Source organism: Tachyglossus aculeatus, chromosome 17 (genome assembly GCF_015852505.1).
Source record: "Tachyglossus aculeatus isolate mTacAcu1 chromosome 17, mTacAcu1.pri, whole genome shotgun sequence".
Classification (NCBI taxonomy): domain Eukaryota; kingdom Metazoa; phylum Chordata; class Mammalia; order Monotremata; family Tachyglossidae; genus Tachyglossus; species Tachyglossus aculeatus.
Genome location: NC_052082.1, coordinates 16,095,478 through 16,112,733, shown reverse-complemented (window position 1 = coordinate 16,112,733; position 17,256 = coordinate 16,095,478). Strand labels below are relative to the sequence as shown.

General features: G+C 41.3%; 1 protein-coding gene across 17 annotated transcripts in view; it reads left to right on the top strand.

Moving 5' to 3' along the window:
- DOCK9 (dedicator of cytokinesis 9) overlaps window positions 1-17,256 on the top strand; it is a 245,483-nt gene that overhangs the window by 192,475 nt on the left and 35,752 nt on the right. For 9 of the 17 annotated variants that reach the window (XM_038759093.1, XM_038759087.1, XM_038759088.1 and 6 more), the window contains exons 35-39: window positions 2,516-2,630; window positions 3,783-3,849; window positions 5,206-5,253; window positions 7,973-8,109; window positions 15,845-15,960. In XM_038759093.1, coding sequence (XP_038615021.1) covers window positions 2,516-2,630; window positions 3,783-3,849; window positions 5,206-5,253; window positions 7,973-8,109; window positions 15,845-15,960 — 483 coding nt within the window. Of the gene's footprint in view, window positions 1-2,515; window positions 2,631-3,782; window positions 3,850-5,205; window positions 5,254-7,972; window positions 8,110-8,711; window positions 8,756-15,844; window positions 15,961-17,256 lie in introns of all 17 variants that reach the window. The other 8 variants (XM_038759102.1, XM_038759095.1, XM_038759103.1 and 5 more) reach the window with 2 other exon arrangements.

Sequence of the window (17,256 nt, the reverse complement as noted above, 5' to 3'; positions counted from 1 at the left end):
ACATCTGCCAAGCCTAGCTCGAGGTCCCATGTAATTACCAAAGAGAACTGGTTAAATATGACTATTTAGCCTGCTTGGCTGGACGTGGATGGGGCTGTCCTCCCTGAAAGCGAGGTCCCTTCACTGAAAGTCACTCTGCTCTGATCTGCTGACTTTACAGCTGCTGGGAACCATTTGAGGTGGCTCCTCAGATTGCTTCTCCTGGAAAATACCTAATGGTAGAGGGAAATCCTTAATCCTAGCTATTTCCAAATGAATTAGAAGAAATGAATGAGAAGCAGCGTGGCTCAGTGGAAAGAGCCTGGGCTTTGGAGTCAGAGGTCAGGGGTTTTCAAATCCCGGCTCTGCCAACTGTCACCTGTGTGACTTTGGGCAAGTCACTCTGTGCCTCAGTTACCTCATCTTTAAAATGGGGATTAAAACTGTGAGCCCCCCCATGGGACAACCTGATCACCTTGTAACCTCCCCAGCGCTTAGAACAGTGCTTTGCAAATAGTAAGCGCTTAACAAATAGCATCATTATTATTATTATGAATTTCTATGGCTTATAGATGCTTTCTGCCGCTTCTGCTGAAGAGCAGATAACCAATTCTCAGTTTTCTCACTCTGAGCAGGTAGGTGTCATCTTCCACCAGAGACCCCAGAGGAGTAAGGGAATTTTATCCTTGACCATCTGGACTAGGGGCTGGCTGAGAGCCAGGTCAAGAACATAGCTTTTCCCGCCTTCCATTTCAGCACTCTTAATCGTACTTATTGAGTCCTCACTGAGTGTAGAGCACTGTACTGAGCGCTTGGGAGAGTACAATACAACAGAATTAGCAGACATGTCCTGTCCCCTAGAATACTCAGCCTAAGGAAGCATCTCAGGTCCAAAGTACTAGGTGTTTTAAAAGTAGGGATGAAAATTCTGACTTGAACCTGGAAACAGACTTTCCCATTCTTTTCTTCAGAAGAGGTCTGTGGGCACATTCATTCATTCAGTCGTATTTATTGAGCGCTTACTGTGTGCAGAGCATTGTATTAAGCGCTTGGGAAGTCCAAGTTAGTAACATCTAGAGACGGTCCCTACCCAACAGCGGGCTCACAGTCTAGAAGGGGGAGACAGACAACAAAACAAATTAACAAAATAAAATAACTAGAATAAATATGTACAAATAAAGTAAATAAATAGAGTGATAAATACGTACATTCATTCATTCATTCAATATCATTTACTGAGAAGGTGGAATTCTCAGTTGGCCTGTCAGTGGCAGGCAACTGGCCTTTGAACTTAGTTCCAGGAACTTGACAAACCTCTTTGCTCCTCTAGCAATCGGGGATTGTAATTCGGGACTGGGTTGTAGAAGGGTGACTTCTTGGAAGTACAAGCTTTTGGGCAGGCGAGTGTCGTGACTTGGTGTTTACCTTTTCCTCTTGACCCTGACATGCCTTCCGGTGGCAGAGGGAAGAACTTCTCCGAAGGCATTCCACTTATTTTATGCGTTGTAATGGAAAGGGGGAAGACAGTTGCCAATCAGCAAAGAAAAAACGTATCACCATGGATTTTTCAATTCTGACCGCTCCGACTGTGCCAGAGAAAATATGGCATACTGCACTTTCACTTCAGTTGCAAGAAGTATTTGGCTCTTGTAGTTTCTGTATTAATGACGATGAGTTTAATGATGCTTTTGTCTGATCAGTTTTGCCACCAGTTTGCCCCAACATGTCCTCTGTGTGCATAATAAATGTGGAAGGAAATTAGCCATCAAACAACAGTATTTTTTAAACTTCCCTTTTGTAATGATTTCAGACTTGGGAAAGCATTCATGATATGAACAAAGATATGATCGGGACCCCTTAGGGCATAGGATGGAGGAAGATTTGTCTTTTAAAAAATTATCAGTATGTTCTCTCTGCCTTTAGCTGCTCAGTGGCAAAATTGCTAAGCTTTCTCGTTGCAGTTTTAATATTTGCAGTGTTCAGCTAAACTGATGATAAATTGATTGCATCAGTTTAGACTTGATGCAGTGATGTTCTGCTAAGAATCATCTCTGAATCTTCTCAGGGTCTGCAGACCAAATCAACTGACTTAATCACTTGCTTGTAGACCATGCTTGCTGCCAGTACAGTGGCAACATCAGAGCTCTTATTTGCCATGTCTGCATCAGTATTTCTCTCAGAATAGTTGTTTGTTCTGCCTTGCCTTCTTACACTTCCTTTCAGCATATCGCTCATTTCTTTGCATGAGATCTGCCATGTTCTAGGTTTCTATTAGTAATGCTAGGTACTCGGAAACCTTGGAGTGTGGGTGCCTTTTTCTGAGTTACCTTTAAGGGACACGTATAAAGAGAAACTGAGGCTGATGTGGAGTAACGTTTGGGGGCGGGGGGGTATGCCTGGGCAAGCATAGCTTCGGAAAAATCATTTCTAGAATCTTCCACTTTGAATGACAGCTGTTATTTCCCAAGAGTATGAGCAAGTAGAATTGTGACAGGATTTCCAAAGCCACAGTATAACTTGCCCGTTTTGCTTTCAGCATCAACAAAGTGGACCATTGGGGAGTTCTGTAGTACGATGTGACAAACTTGACCAGTCAGAGATTAAAAGCCTACTGATGTGCTTCCTTTACATTTTAAAAAGCATGTCTGATGGTAAGCAAAACTTGTCTGATGCTAATCTGTGATGTATTTGATAAGACTTTGAAAAAGATTAACTAATGCCGAAATACAAACCTAAATTCCTGGTTGAAATCAATGTAAGTTTACTATTGTGGAAGAAAATGTGGGTCCTGCCTTGTGGCAATGGATGGTTGCCTGCCATTTAAATTCAGACTTATAAAGAAGCACGGGGAATTTACTTCTAAGTCAGAAAGGGAACAAATAAGCAATTATTCAATCAGATGCATTTATGAATGCTTACTGTGTGCAGAGCACTGTACTAAGTGCTTGGGAGAGTATAGTATAACAGTATAACAGTTGGTAGACACGTTTCCTACTCAGAACGCACTTACAGTCTAGAGGTGTAGATAGACAGTAATACAAATAAATAAATTACAGATATGTACATAAGTGTTGTGGGGCTGAGGGAAGGGTGAATAAAGGGAGCTAATCCAAGTGCAGGGAATCGGAGAAGAGGAAATGAGGGGTTTAGTGAAGGCATCTTGGAGGAAATGTGCCTTCAATAAGGCTTTGAAGATAGGGATAGTAATTGTATATGAATAAGTGAAATCAGAGATGTGGGTTTCCTCCTGCACAGCACAGTGAGATCCTTCATTCGCCTATCCAATCTAAGAATCCGCAGGTTTGGTTTATGTCCATAGGGATGGGGAGGGAGGAGGGACGGGGTAAGAAGGCGAACCAGGAGGGGGCTGTGCAGAAGGAAGCAAAAGAGAAGCTGACATTTTTATTCTATGCATCCCCTCAGTGTGAAAAGTAGACCTCACAAAAGATACCAAAAATATGAATGATCACTCCTCCCCCTCCCCCCGCTGCCATTACTTAGGGAAAAAATAAATTTTTCATCAGGCGCCTGTTCTTTGTAAATAGGGCAAATGCTATTTTTGTAACATGGTAATCTATCTTGTAACTGAATAGTTCATGAAGGAGCTATGTAGACTTTTGATTTTAGTTGTGACTACCATTTAAATACAGTAAAATAAACATTTTTGTTTAAAGTGCTGGCTCTTAAAATAAATGTGTTAGTTGAGCGAGTTTCATAATAAGGACCGTTAATTGTTTTCTTGAGTACCTTATTGATAATATGTCAACATCCTTGAATTGACCAAAAAATGCCTTATTTTCTAGATGCTTTGTTTACCTACTGGCACAAATCATCAACATCTGAACTTATGGATTTTTTCACGATATCAGAGTGAGTTGTTTCATGTTTTTCAAATATTAAAACTTTCATCCATCATACCAGCATGCTGGGGCTTAGGGGTGGGGAGGCAGTCAGATTCTCAAAATAATGAGGGGCTTAGGGCAAAGGAGCAGGTGGGAGGAAGAAGAAGAAGAAAAGGGTGATATATTGGGGAAAAAGGATTCATAGAATAAAGGAGTGACAAACTCAGAGGTATCAAAATTACTGTCAATGACCCTAGAAAAGCACAGTTGGTTCATTAATCACTATTGTAGTTGCGTACAGGAGCAATCAATCCATAGTATTTATTGAGTGCCTACTGTGTGCAGAGCACCGCAGTACTTGAGAGAGTCCCAAAAGAGGCAGAAGACACAATTCATGCCCAATTCCGGGAGTTTACAATCTAACAGGGGTGACTGACAAAAATTAATTTACAAATAAAAGGACAAAGTGCTCAATAGTAAAATGTGTAAATTGCTTTGTATCAAAGTGCAATGAGATGTTGCTGAGATGAAGGGTAGGACATGACCTGGGGGGAATGAAAATTAACCGGGGACAACCTCCTGTGGGAGCTGGGGTGGGAAATTTCAGAAGAAGGGGAGAATGATGTCTGTAGGGTGTAAAAGGTGAAGAAATTCCAGGCAGTGGGGAATGTTGGAGGCAGGAGAGGCAAGAGCAGGGCACAGTAAATAGAGTAAATGTCTCCTCCTGTAGTCTTTAAGTTCGTTGTGGGTAGGGAACATGTCTACTAACTCTCTTGTATTGTACTCTGCACACAGCGCTCTTCACACAATAGGCATTCAATAAATACCACTGATTAGCTCGAGAAGAATAAAGCATGTGAGCTGGTGTACAGTGGGAGAAGAGAGTAGATAAGAGGAAGAAAGCCGAGTGCCTTAAAACCAGAAATTTCCATCTGAAGTAAAAAAGGTCAGGAGGCCAAATTGTGAGGTTCCTGAGGGGACATGTACCGATCTTTCTGTATATCTAAAAAGTCACAGTCAGTCAGTCATGCTTATTGAGAGCTTACTGTGTGCACAGCACTGTACTAAGTGCTGGGGAGAGTACAGTATAACAGGCACGTTCCCTGCCCACGACGAGCTTACAGGCTAGAGGCAAGCTTACATAGGGCCCAACAGGCTGCTCTTCCACTCTGGGACGTCAGTAGAGCTTCATTATTGGTAGAAGACACTGAGAAGGTCTGGATTTGGAAGTTCCCTCTAGAGTGTTTTAGATGGGGAAGAGGTTGGTAGGTTTTGTTCAAGGAGGAAATTTCTAGAATGAATTTTCACCTGCCTAGAGGATGGAAGCTAGGAAATAATGATCTCCCAAACTTTCCCTAATACCTTCTCCATGTATTATCTGCAGAGTGTGCTTGCATCAGTTCCAGTACATGGGGAAGAGATATATAGCCAGGTACTGTGTAATGTTTACATTTATCTTTTTATTTGCTGATGTCAGTATTGAATCTCATTCTGCACATCCTCCCCACTTCTGGATTCATTAAGGGAGCCTGGGCCCTGGGATATTTTCACACAGCACAAACTCATATTGGAAAGACCAAAAAAAAAAAAAAATCAGCCACTAAAATGAAATGCTCTTCAGCATCAGCCAGTTCCAGCCCTTTGCCTTCTGACTTGTCTCTGGGCCTCTCTCTTGGCAAGGTGCTTCTAGGTGGCTAAATGCCGCATTGTTAAGATTGTGCTTAGCTTCCTACCTAGCTTTTTCCATGTGTTTTCTCCTCTTTTTTTTTTGACTCCCTTTCTCCTGCTCTCCCCTCTATGCTCTCCACACCCCTCACTCCTTCCACTGCCGCTTTGTCCCCTTCCCACCCACCATTTCTCCCCTCCCGTTGCTCCCTCTACCCTCCTTCCACTCGTTCTCAGTCTGCTTTCCCTCTCTAGCCAAGCCCCATGATAAAATCATGTTTCACCTGTCCTCGCCAACTATTTTGACCTCACCCTGGCTTTCTTTAAAGGAAAATTTAGGCTGATTCTTTGTTAGACTGAAACACTCCACTCAAGTACTTTCCCTGACCCAGACAACTTACTGCTGACTTCTAAATCTCTCTTGCCTATTTCTCCTCTCAGAGCTGCCTACTCTTCCTCTTTTGCCCCTCAATCAGACTTACTGGCCTGCTTGGTTCATATTTGCATATTCTGAGGCAAAGCTGGGCCTTGAAAAACCATCTCCAGGCAATCCTGCTTCAGAGACTCTTCCTTTGTCCCTTAAGGTTCCATGTGCTCTTGTGGGGTTCAGAATTCACTTGCGTGTTTTGAGGATGTCTTTAGTTAGGGGCAATTATTGTGTCACCATGGCATTTCTCCTCTCTGCAGAATCACTCTTTTTGTGTTCGTGAATAAACGGATATGAATCTGGACTGTAAGAAAAGACTTTAAATTGTATTTTCACCAAGCAATATTTTTTCTCCTGTGTTCTTCAATATGTGAATATATGCATTATAGTTCAAAAGAGTGGGAACAGTATTTTAATGGAATTTCCTATTTCAGTGTGAATTTCATTTGTTTGTATTTCCATGCCTCTCTTTCAAGGTGATTTAGGAACCAGCTAGGGTCCTGTTCTGTGTTAGCAAAGGTGTATATGTTGAGAAGAAGGAAACAAATTGCATGGTGATATCTACTTGTTGCCCTTTTTCTGATAATAACCATTTATTTCCAAATAGTGTGTTTTATCTGGAAAATTGAAGCCCCTCTAACCTGAACTATTTTATTTAAAACACACTAGGGTTCTTTAATTGATATTTCTGAAGAACAGAATTTAGGTATGCATATAGAGTGTTTATAAAGTCCTTGACACCTTACTCACCTAATTTCATGCCCCTTGCTATTTTCTCTTGAGGCTGCACAGAGAGAGCAATTTGTGTAATTTGGTCAGTAAAAGCTGTCATCTCTATTAAGCAGCAACCTCTTGATAATATATTTGTGATCCTCCAATCTAGTATTTATTGCTGCAAAATCTGAGAGAAGGCTAGGGAATCAGAATTTTTCAGAATTTATAAAGCAGTTAGCTCTTTTCATTCTGTTACCCAACTTTAAAATTATCGCACAAACCTTTTGAGGACTTTATAAACACTTGGTAGCTCTGCAGATGCATACAAATGCCCTTGGTTTTGCCAGTAATAAAAATGGGAGTATGGAAGTGGGTTGGGGGTTTTATGGAATGGGAAGGTGCTACCTAATGGTCGTTCGATCTGTATTGCATGTTCAAATTACTGACTTGTGTAACTGAAAGTGGGCAAGCCCTTTTCATCCTCGGTAGCCCAGCTACACAAGTTCTGTATCCACTCTTAAATTGGCTCTGTTGAAGTCACCCAACTGCATGTTCTCTGAGAGTAAATGCATGTTCTGTTGTACCATACAGAATAACCCTGAGGAGAGGTGGTTGGCTGAGGGAACAGGGAGATTTGTAATTCCAGCCCTGGTTTTCATTTCTCATCAGCTCTGGTGGTGGTACACAGTAGGAAATTAGCCTGTTCTGATTGCTAACCCAGATCACTTTTCTGTTTTCTTCATTTGATTGCTGACAAGTTTAACAAAATGTATGGCTCTTCTCCCTTTCTGCCTGGGTAAGCCACAGGTGTTCTCTGTCTGTCTCCCCTGCCACCCCCTGCTCTATTGCATGTTTGCTTCACGGATTTTTCATGCCTCAGTTTCCTCATTTGTTTTTTAGCCGTTAGAATACCACGTAACTAAAAGACGTTGAGCAGTCCTCCAGTGTGATGATTGATCAGTTGTCAGGCTTAATCCTGTAATTGTGCACTGAGAAGACCCTCCCTAAAAATTCTTGCTGAAATGTCATATTTAAAGAGCAACTGCTAATTTGCATATGTGTACAGAGGTATACACAGAATATCTACTTTGGCTTTCTCTGTGTGTTTTTTATTTGTTTTTTTGTTGGTTTTTTTCTTTTAATTTTTTTGTCAGATGTTTTGCTGTGGTGCTTTGGAAAGCTGATGCCTAGTCTTGTTTATGGCTCCACTAAGCCATAGATCGGCTACATTAATAAGTGTGTGGCCGGTTCCATCCATGCTATAACTGCTTCACTAACGCTCCCTGTCTTGGCGCCGTATAACCTGTCTAACTTTTGCTTCTATCCCATTTCACCCATCTTGCAGGAACCAAGAGGGGTTGGGACCCATAGTTCATGATCGAAAATCTCAGACATTGCCTGTTTCCCGTAACAGAACAGGGATGATGCATGCCAGATTGCAGCAGCTGAGCAGCCTGGATAACTCTCTCACTTTTAACCACAGTAAGTTCCATGATCCACCATCGTAACAGCCCTCCATCTCACCCGGGACCATAACACAGGCTAGGCCTAGGCCATGCCAGAGCACATCACAAACTTCCTTTTTTTTCCAGGTCGGAGCCACTAGGCCGGAGAGAGCTCATCACCTCAGTTTCTTGCGCTGCAGTACAGCCGTACAAATCTAGCAGTTACATAATGTGGAGCACGATCAACTACGGCCCTAAACAGACTAGGCTGGGCAGGTTTTCAGAAAATAAGCTACTCCAACAGCCAGTTGTTCTTTTCTTGAATTGTAAATGAGTATTCCTAATGCCTGAAGCAGCCTGTATCAGAATGTTCTTCATTCCCCAAAGGAGAAGTAGAGTTTGTGGTACAGAGGGGAGGGTATCGCACATAGATTCTCACTGCAGACCTGGGTCATATAATGTAACCCCATCTTGGGGTCTTCCTGCCGGGGCGTGTAATTGATCGTGTCTCCATATTCTGCTTTGTCTACTGGAAAGATGTTTTAATCCTTCAAACCTCTGTGAAAGCCAAACCCGTGAATCGATTTGTGTGGATGTGGGAAGTGCCCAATAACAAAGTGACTTTTTCTGTGTTTTCAGTGTGAGAAAGATATCAAGTGTGCTTGGAATTTCTGTAGACAATGGTAAGACTTAATCAGGTTGAAGTCAGCTTGTAAGACGGCTTCATCTGTCAACAGAAATCTTTTTGTTCCTCTTGCCTTCCTAACTACGGGGCTTTCTAACTTTCAAAAGAAATTCTACCAAAGGGGCGGGGGGTGCATTTATCAGTTTGTGGTTATTGAGCCTCAAAGGGTTGGTTGCAGGATGCTGTACTAGCCACTGTTTCCCCCCCACACACACACACACATACCAGAAAGTACATTTTCCAGCTTCTCATGTTTTCACCAGTTAGAAAGTCATAAAGTATCTGATTTATTCCTGCAGCATGATGAGGACTAATATATCGTCTTTAATCGTTGCCTTTCAAGTTACTGGTTTGTCTGCGTGGTTGCTGCCATCTATTTTTCAAAGCATGGCTCTACAGCACCCTTGTGTGTTGCGTTTAGTTGCGGTAGTCGTGATCTCCAGAAATTGCTTGCTATGCTTCTTGTTTTAGCAGTGGGATCGGTGCTTCAAATGGCAGTATTTTCCCACTGCTCCAAATGACAGGAATTTCATTTGCATGTGCATACCTGCTTCGTTCTGAACACAGGCTAAGAGTAAAGATGCACAATTCCCATTCTTATATTCCAGTGTCCGCAAAGTTGAGAAGTAGGGTGGAAGTAGTAGGGCCTAATAGATAGGAGCACAGGCCTGGGAGCCAAAAGGACCTGGGTTCTAATCCTGGCTCCACCATGTGTCTGCTGTGTGACCTTGGGCAAGTCACTTCACTTCTCTGTGCCTCAGTTACCTCATCTGTAAAATGGGGATTAAGACTGTGAACCATAAGTGGAACATGGACTATGTTCAACCTGATTCGCTTGTATCTATCCCAGTACTCAGTACAGTGCCTGGCACATAGTAAGCACTTAAGAAAAAAAGTATCTGCAGAAATTCAGTTATCCACAGGCTGAGAGGCAAAGAAGCCAAATCCCACTTTCCCACTCCCAATCAATCATATTTATTTATTAAGCGCTTACTGTATGTTCTCACTTGGGAGAGTACAGTATACCCGGACCACAGGAGAATTAAAGTTAGGTGTCAGTCTACATTCTGCTATTATCACTTCAGTCTGATCCAGAGTGAATTTGGAAATTTTAAAATACATGTTTTATGCCATTTCCATTTTACCTTCAATAGGACTTAATGCTGTGTCTTTACAAAGTATGATTTTTAACATTTGAAAAACACAAGACCCTCCCTGATATGGTGCTTCCTTTTATTTAAGAAACAGAAAATAAAAACTACCCTTGATATGGAGAGCGAACATTGTGTATCAGTAATATGTTGGTTTACTTGAGAAACCTATAATCCAAATAGAATACAGTCTTTTGCTGAAAATCCTGAGTTTGTTCAGCAGTTATGAAACAGAGATAGGCCTCTGCTTCAAAGGCCTAAAGCCCAACATGAAAACAAGAAGTCTGATGGATTTGTGCATAAACAAAAACCCCAATCCATTCAAACAGAAGGTCGTTCTTCCAATGTCAGTGTTCCTGGCATTACTGTTTGTGTTGGAAGGGAAAGACTGCTGAGTGAACCCTGATGTGGAGCTGTAGTAGTAATAGGATTTATTTAGCACTTACTGTGTGCAGAGCACTGCGTTAAGCTCTGGGAGAAAATGCACAGGTGGGAAGTAAACACGGTCCTTGTCCCTCATGAAACTCACAGTCTGTGACAGAATTTCTGGATGAGTGTTTACAATCTCTTATTTTTAAGTCTCGTACTTGGAGCTATAACTCTGAGAGGTTGGTTTCCAAGGACTTTCTCTCTCTCCTCAAAACATTCTCTGTAGCGTTCATCTCTCCTGCCCAACACCTAAATTTTCGTACTCTGATCTGTTTCCACAAGAGAATGCATCCAGTTTCAGTACTCCATCTAGGGAGAACGGTAAACGGTGGCAAAATTTCTCAAATTGTCACTTACGGCTTCACAGTAGAATTCCAGCACCTTTTTTGTGAACAGGTAGTGTCAAACTTGTTTTTCTGCCTGGGCCCTTTTGATAAATAGATTGGGTCTTCCCCAGTGAAACCAGTCTGCCTGTCTGTAGATAATGGAGGTGGGTGTATGGGTCGAACATTGCAGAATGGCTTTGATGGCAGGTCATTCCTGTGTTTCCACACCTCGTGCAGTTTGTCACTCTTCTTCCATCCCTGCCCAACCTGAATTCAGATTGGATTCCAAAGAGCTTAGGAAATCTATTTCAAAGGTTCAACATAACATCTGCCCAGGAAAGGTAGCACTAAAAGTACTTTCAGGGTATAATTTTATATAGATGAGTGATTTTCCAGCTTGTTGTCTCATGCAAGTTGATCTAAAATTCTTACAGTGATTTACAATTTTTTTTATGGATTTGCTCCTTAAATTCAGTTTTTTACATGAGAGTTTTTTAGAATGAGCAAAGCTGCTCCACATAGACACTTCAGCAAATGAGAAAGCACCAAAAGCTTAGCCTGTGGACCTTTGTCAGTATCATTCATTCATTCATTCAGATGTATCATTGACTTCTTGTCAGTGATCACTCTTGCTTTCTAGCTTCATCAATCTGCTATCCACTTTCTAATTCTGTGTTTTGGGGTGGCTGAAGCTTGTCCCTGTCTTCATTTTAAATATAAAATCATTGGTTCAGCAAATAAAAAGTAATAAGCCCAATGTCTATGAATGTATTCTGTATATAGAGTACCTATATACTTACATAAGTGTGTGTATTGGAAAAAAAATATCTTGTGCCAGCATGCCCTGGGAATGTTTGTAGCCATCGTGCTTCTCAAGGAAAAACTACAGCCTTGATAATGTAGGACAGTTCCTTCTATTGGCCCAACCTTTCTGGAGTTGCAGGTATATCCTGGGAGATTTTTTCTGAAGGTACTTGGGCCCAAACCAGATTCAAATTGAGCTTGGATGCCCGGGCTTTGGAGTCAGAGGTCATGGGTTCAAATCCCAGCTCCGCCAATTGTCAGCTGTGTGACTTTGGGCAAGTCACTTAACTTCTCTGTGCCTCAGTTCCCTCATCTGTAAAATGGGGATGAAGACTGTGAGCCCCCTGTGGGACAACGTGATCACCTTGTAACCTCCCAAGTGCTTAGAACAGTGCTTTGCACATAGTAAGTGCTTAATAAATGCCATCATTATTATTTTTTAGACTGTGAGCCCACTTTTAGACTGTGAGCCCACTGTTGGGTAGGGACTGTCTCTATAAGTTGCCAACTTGTACTTCCCAAGCGCTTAGTACAGTGCTCTGCAAACAGTAAGCGCTCAATAAATACGATTGATGATGATGATCTCCCATCCACCATTAGGACCGATAGATTACAACTAATTAGTCAACATAGTGACTAATTCAGTAGGGACTCTCAGTGCCTACGGCCCGTGGGATTGCCACACATGCATTGGAACCCTGGTCACACCAAGTACTAGCCCCTCAGGAAGAAGTAAGTCCTGGACTCCCATTTATTCATGATGGGGCCCAGGCTGGACCTGGTTCCCATTCCAGGAGTCTTTTTATGAGTCAGGCAATGCTGAGCTGAATCAAAAATTGGTGGCCTATACAGTAAAGATCTGAATGGGTCACAGGACACTAGTCTAGACCCAGGTCTACCCAAGTCAGGCAAAGGATGACTGGGCCCCTCACGATGCTTAGAAGGATATGTATTTCCTTGTGATAACTTCCCTTATTTCTGTGTACGATATTAAATTGGTAACATTTAGATGTACAATAGTTACTCACTGTGCACTGGTCTTTAAGACTCATTCTCATTTGCATGGTGAATTTAGGCCCCCTTTCGGCAATGTGAAATTTGATCACTTCACGTGGATTCACTTTCACTACCTTTCCTCATACTCTCTCCCCACCAAACCAAATGGCAGGTAAATGTAGGCCATATGTACCAGTTAAGTGTAGAGCTGTCATTGTATGAGGGACATGGAGTAGATGTTGAGGTCGTTGACCAGTATCATATTGTCATGTAACCTCACGTTACCGAAGGCATTCCTCTTACCATCCATTGACAGGAAACAAAAATTAGGCAACGGTTGACATCTTTGATGTGACTTTAGAAATGAGGGCCATTGCTGCTGGAGTTATTGCAATTATTTTTAAAGGTATTTTTTTATGTGCTTACTATGTTCTAAGTGCTGGGGTGGATACAAGAGAATCAGGCCGGGGGGCACAGTTCCTGACCCACATCCCACATGCAGGAGGGGAGAGCATGTAGTAGGTGGGAGAGCAGTAGTATTCCCTATTGCCTCCCCAATTCCCACCAATCAATCGATCAATCTGTAAAGCAGCGTGGCCTAGTGGATAGAGTACAGGCCCGAGAGTCAGGAGGACCTGGCTTCTTATCCTGGCTCTTCCAGCTATGTCTGCTTTATGATCTTTGGCAAGTCATTTAACTTCTCTGTACCTTAGTTACCTCATCTATAAAAATGGGGATTAAGACTGTGAGCTTCATGTGGGACAACCTGATTAGCTTGTGTCTACTCCAGCGCTTCGTTCAGTGGCTGGCACATGATAAGTGCTTAATAAGTACCACAAAAAAATCTGTAATGCCTCAGCAATCATAGGAGTATGGTAATACACCAGGCTCTTCTTGAACCAAAAAACATCAACTACGGCACCCGCCCTGTGTGCCTGGCTGTTAGTACAACCTCTGCATAGACACTAACCTGGTTCAACACAACATGACTTGAGCTCTGGGTCTAAGTCAAGGTCTTGACATCACACGAGAAAGCAAGGATAATGTTGGAAACATCAGAAAGGCCTCTGAGCTGACATAGCTTGATGTGAGGGTAGAAAATACATCTGCAAACTGCCTCAGCCCAAATATTGAAGTGGATAGACTTTTTTTTTTGGATGGTGTTATTCCTGCAGTTGTAAGTATCTAGGTGGTTATGCACTGCAGAGTTTGCAAGCCCCAAGTACATGCCTCTGAGTAATATGTAGTAAGTAATTACTAGTGGGCTTACTGGATAGAAATGTAGAGCAAAATTGATAATTTTGCAGAGGGTGCTTTTTGAATATCGTATTTTCCCCCCAGATCATCTTGGGGTGGGATCTGGTAGGTGATTTTGGTGGAGAGTGACAAAAATAAGATTGTTAAAGCCCTAGATGCTTAGTGGACATAGAAAGGTCTTGGTAGGAAGATGTGGAGGAGATGGGAGACGAGAGGCAAGCTGAGCATCCACCAAGAGTCAATCATTCATTTATTCAATCATATTTATTGAACACTTACTCTGTGCAGAGCACTGTACTAAGCACTTGGGAGAGTACAATACAACAATAAACTGACACCCATTGTAGGGCTAAGGAGGTCAAATGCCAGTCAGAGAGCAGGTACTACTGCCACTTATTCCCCAGCTAGAGTTTCTTGAGGATCCGAATTCTAAATTTTCACCTCCAAACCTCCATAATAAAGGAAACAAGCCAGTACCAGCACAAGACGTTACGACTAATCACCACTTAATCCAGGTGAAACTGCCCTCTGATGACTGACAACTAGTCCAAAAGAGGTCTTTAGCCCGGTGTCAACAAGTGAGGTTCGGTTGGTCTGATGGCAGGCACTGTGTTTCATTATCTAAATTGGGTGTTTTTGTCAAATCCGTCATGCTATGACATTAATCCTTAATTTCCATTTTTCCTCTTTCATTTCTCTCCTCTATGCTTTCTGAACCGTTTTCATAATACAAAATGACTCTATGGCTTCTGCAGCCAACTGCAATGAGTATTAGTGGAAAAAAAAAGTTTGGATTTTATTTTCTGTGGAAAGTCTCTTGCAATAGCCAGTAAAAAGGAAGTTAGAACAACACAGGAGAAGCCAGAGTGAGATATATCACTGAAAACAGATCTATAGTGATTACATTGCGTTACAGAAACACAAAATTTCAAATTTGAAACAGAGCTTTATGGAGCAGATGAACATTGGAAGAAAGAATATTTGGGATTTTGGTCATCTAAAAAATTGCACTTTATATTAAAATGTTTCATTTGAGCTGTTCAGATGAATGTGAACATTTATTCAAATTTCAGATTTGTTTCCTAATGGCATTCTCTTCGTGTTAAATGTATCATGTGATTTCATCATGAATACATGTCAGAGAGGCAGCAAAATCCTTGTGATCAGTGGAAGCTGGAGTCCTGGATTCTGTGCCCAGGTCAACAGCGACGCACTAGACGACTGTGGGAAAGTCCTTTAAACTCTCTGTCCCATGGTTTCGTCATGTTCCATTTAGTATTTCGTTTTACATATTATATCTTGCCTACTCACCTCACTTGGAAATTGTGAGAGTCAAGTAGATATAGTAATATTAAGCAATGAGAAGGTAGTATATCATAGTGCTAATATATAATTATTTCTTTGCAGTCTAGAGCACCAAAATTTTCTTTGCATCACTCAGTGTGTTTCTGCTAATATATGCCATTTCATAGTTTCATTTCTCAAATTTCCAGTCAACTTATACATTCACCTTAATGCTGTTTTTATTCACAATTGGATGGGAATCACGTGCACTTGTTTCGATTGCATTTATATCATGAGCTTAAACTCACAAGTAGCCTTTTGTTTCCTCAATATGCCTTTTACTAGAACTTACCTTTCTGCTTTTTTTAAGACGAGTTTGGAGCACTAGAGAGCAGTGCAGTCAACACTAAATTGTTCATCATAAAAAAAAACATTTTTAAGCAAAATCCCTAAGCCCCACTTAACCCAAACTTTCAGCATGTTCCACTACCAAACATTCTATGGGCCCTTTTAGCAAGTTGCCAAATTCATTAACTGAAACTTCTCCTTTCTGTGCCTCTGATGGAGGTGTAATGAGTAGTAATAGTATTTATTAATAAGCATTTACAGTGTGCAAAGCACTGTACTGAGCACTGGGAAAGACTACTCAGGTGAGCTTTAGGGCGTTAGTGAATGATGAAATAGACCAAAGGAGAGGAAGGAAAATGGTTGGCTGGGACAGTCAGCCCCCGAATAATCAAAAGTTCACTGTTCTTTCTCTGTACTTAGGCATAGTGTGAGTCTTAATGTTCAAAAGGCGTTTTTGTTGTTGTGGTAACACGTGCATTGTAATTTCTCCAGGCTACGGCCACTCAGATGCGGACGTTCTTCACCAGTCTTTACTTGAAGCAAACATTGCTACTGAAGTTTGCCTTACAGCTCTGGACACTTTATCTCTGTTCACCATGGCATTTAAGGTTTGTTTTGCTCCGGGCACTTTAATGATCCAATTTCATCTTTTCAAATTCATTCATTCGACAGCACCTGGCCAAAAAAGATTTGTTTCAAGTTGAAGGGCTCCAGCCACTGCTTTTGTATTCGAGTTCTGTAAGTCATTCAGGGTAAATCAAACTCATAAATTCTATTAAGGAGACCGTTCCGCAGATATTAACCCATATTCTCCAAAATACTTAAGCTTACCTTGTTAATGTGAGATGCACAGAATCAAAGGAAAAGTAGTCCCTGGAGACAATTAAAGCAGGTCTAGACAATGTATTAGGAAGTGTACAAGAGGAAACATTTTTCCTCTGCCCCTTCTAGTATGATAAACCAGATGACCTCTTAACTTCTTTGATTCTCTGTACTCATCTTAATGTGACTAGAACAAACAGTGTGGATTTCACTTTAAGTGGCTACAAGTGATTTTCTAAACAGTGCCAATGAGTTGCTATTAATTTTGCCTCTTGATATGTCTATTTTTGCCCCCCAAATAGATGAATTTAGCAATATTTGGAATAGAAGAATGGCACACATTTTTCAATGGAAAGTTTGGGGATTGATATTGGGGTTACCCCAGCTCAGTGAATCCTGATTCATAGACGGTGAACAGGCAGCACTCTTGAAGTAATTGCCAATTCTAGTTCTTCGGTCACTCTGGCAGTGAGCTAAATGGACTCTACCTTGCTGTTCAAATTTAATACCATTGGTAGTAGTAGTAATAATAACAACAATAATTGACATTTGCTAATCATTTGCTATGTGACAAACATTAAGTTCTGGGGTAGTTGCAAGATAAGCAGATCAGACTTAGTTCCTGACCCACAAGAGAGTCACAGTCTAAAGGAGGAGGGAAGTGTAAATTAGATTTAACAATATAAATTATTGAAAACAAGATTTTCCCTTTGGGTTGTGTGGGAAAAGTTAGCATTGGTAGACTGTAAATTTGCAAACTCTTTAAACCTTCCAGAATATGTTTCATTCATTCAATGGTAAATCTTCATCCTTGAACCCAAACCTGTGGGTGAGGATGTGAAGTCACAAAGGCCAGGTGTTTTGTCTCAGGCCTTACAGTCTAAAGGGCAGGGAATAAAACTGGGCTTGCTATGCTGTTTTAGTTTAAAATCACATTATAAATAGGTAACTGTGTTGTAAAATATTTCTAGCTGTGTTCATATTTGTTTTAACTAGACTTTGGCCTTGAGATTAGAAGATTGGCTGAAACAAAAGCAGCAAAACACTAGAGAAAAATATAACCATACGTATCATTATCATTG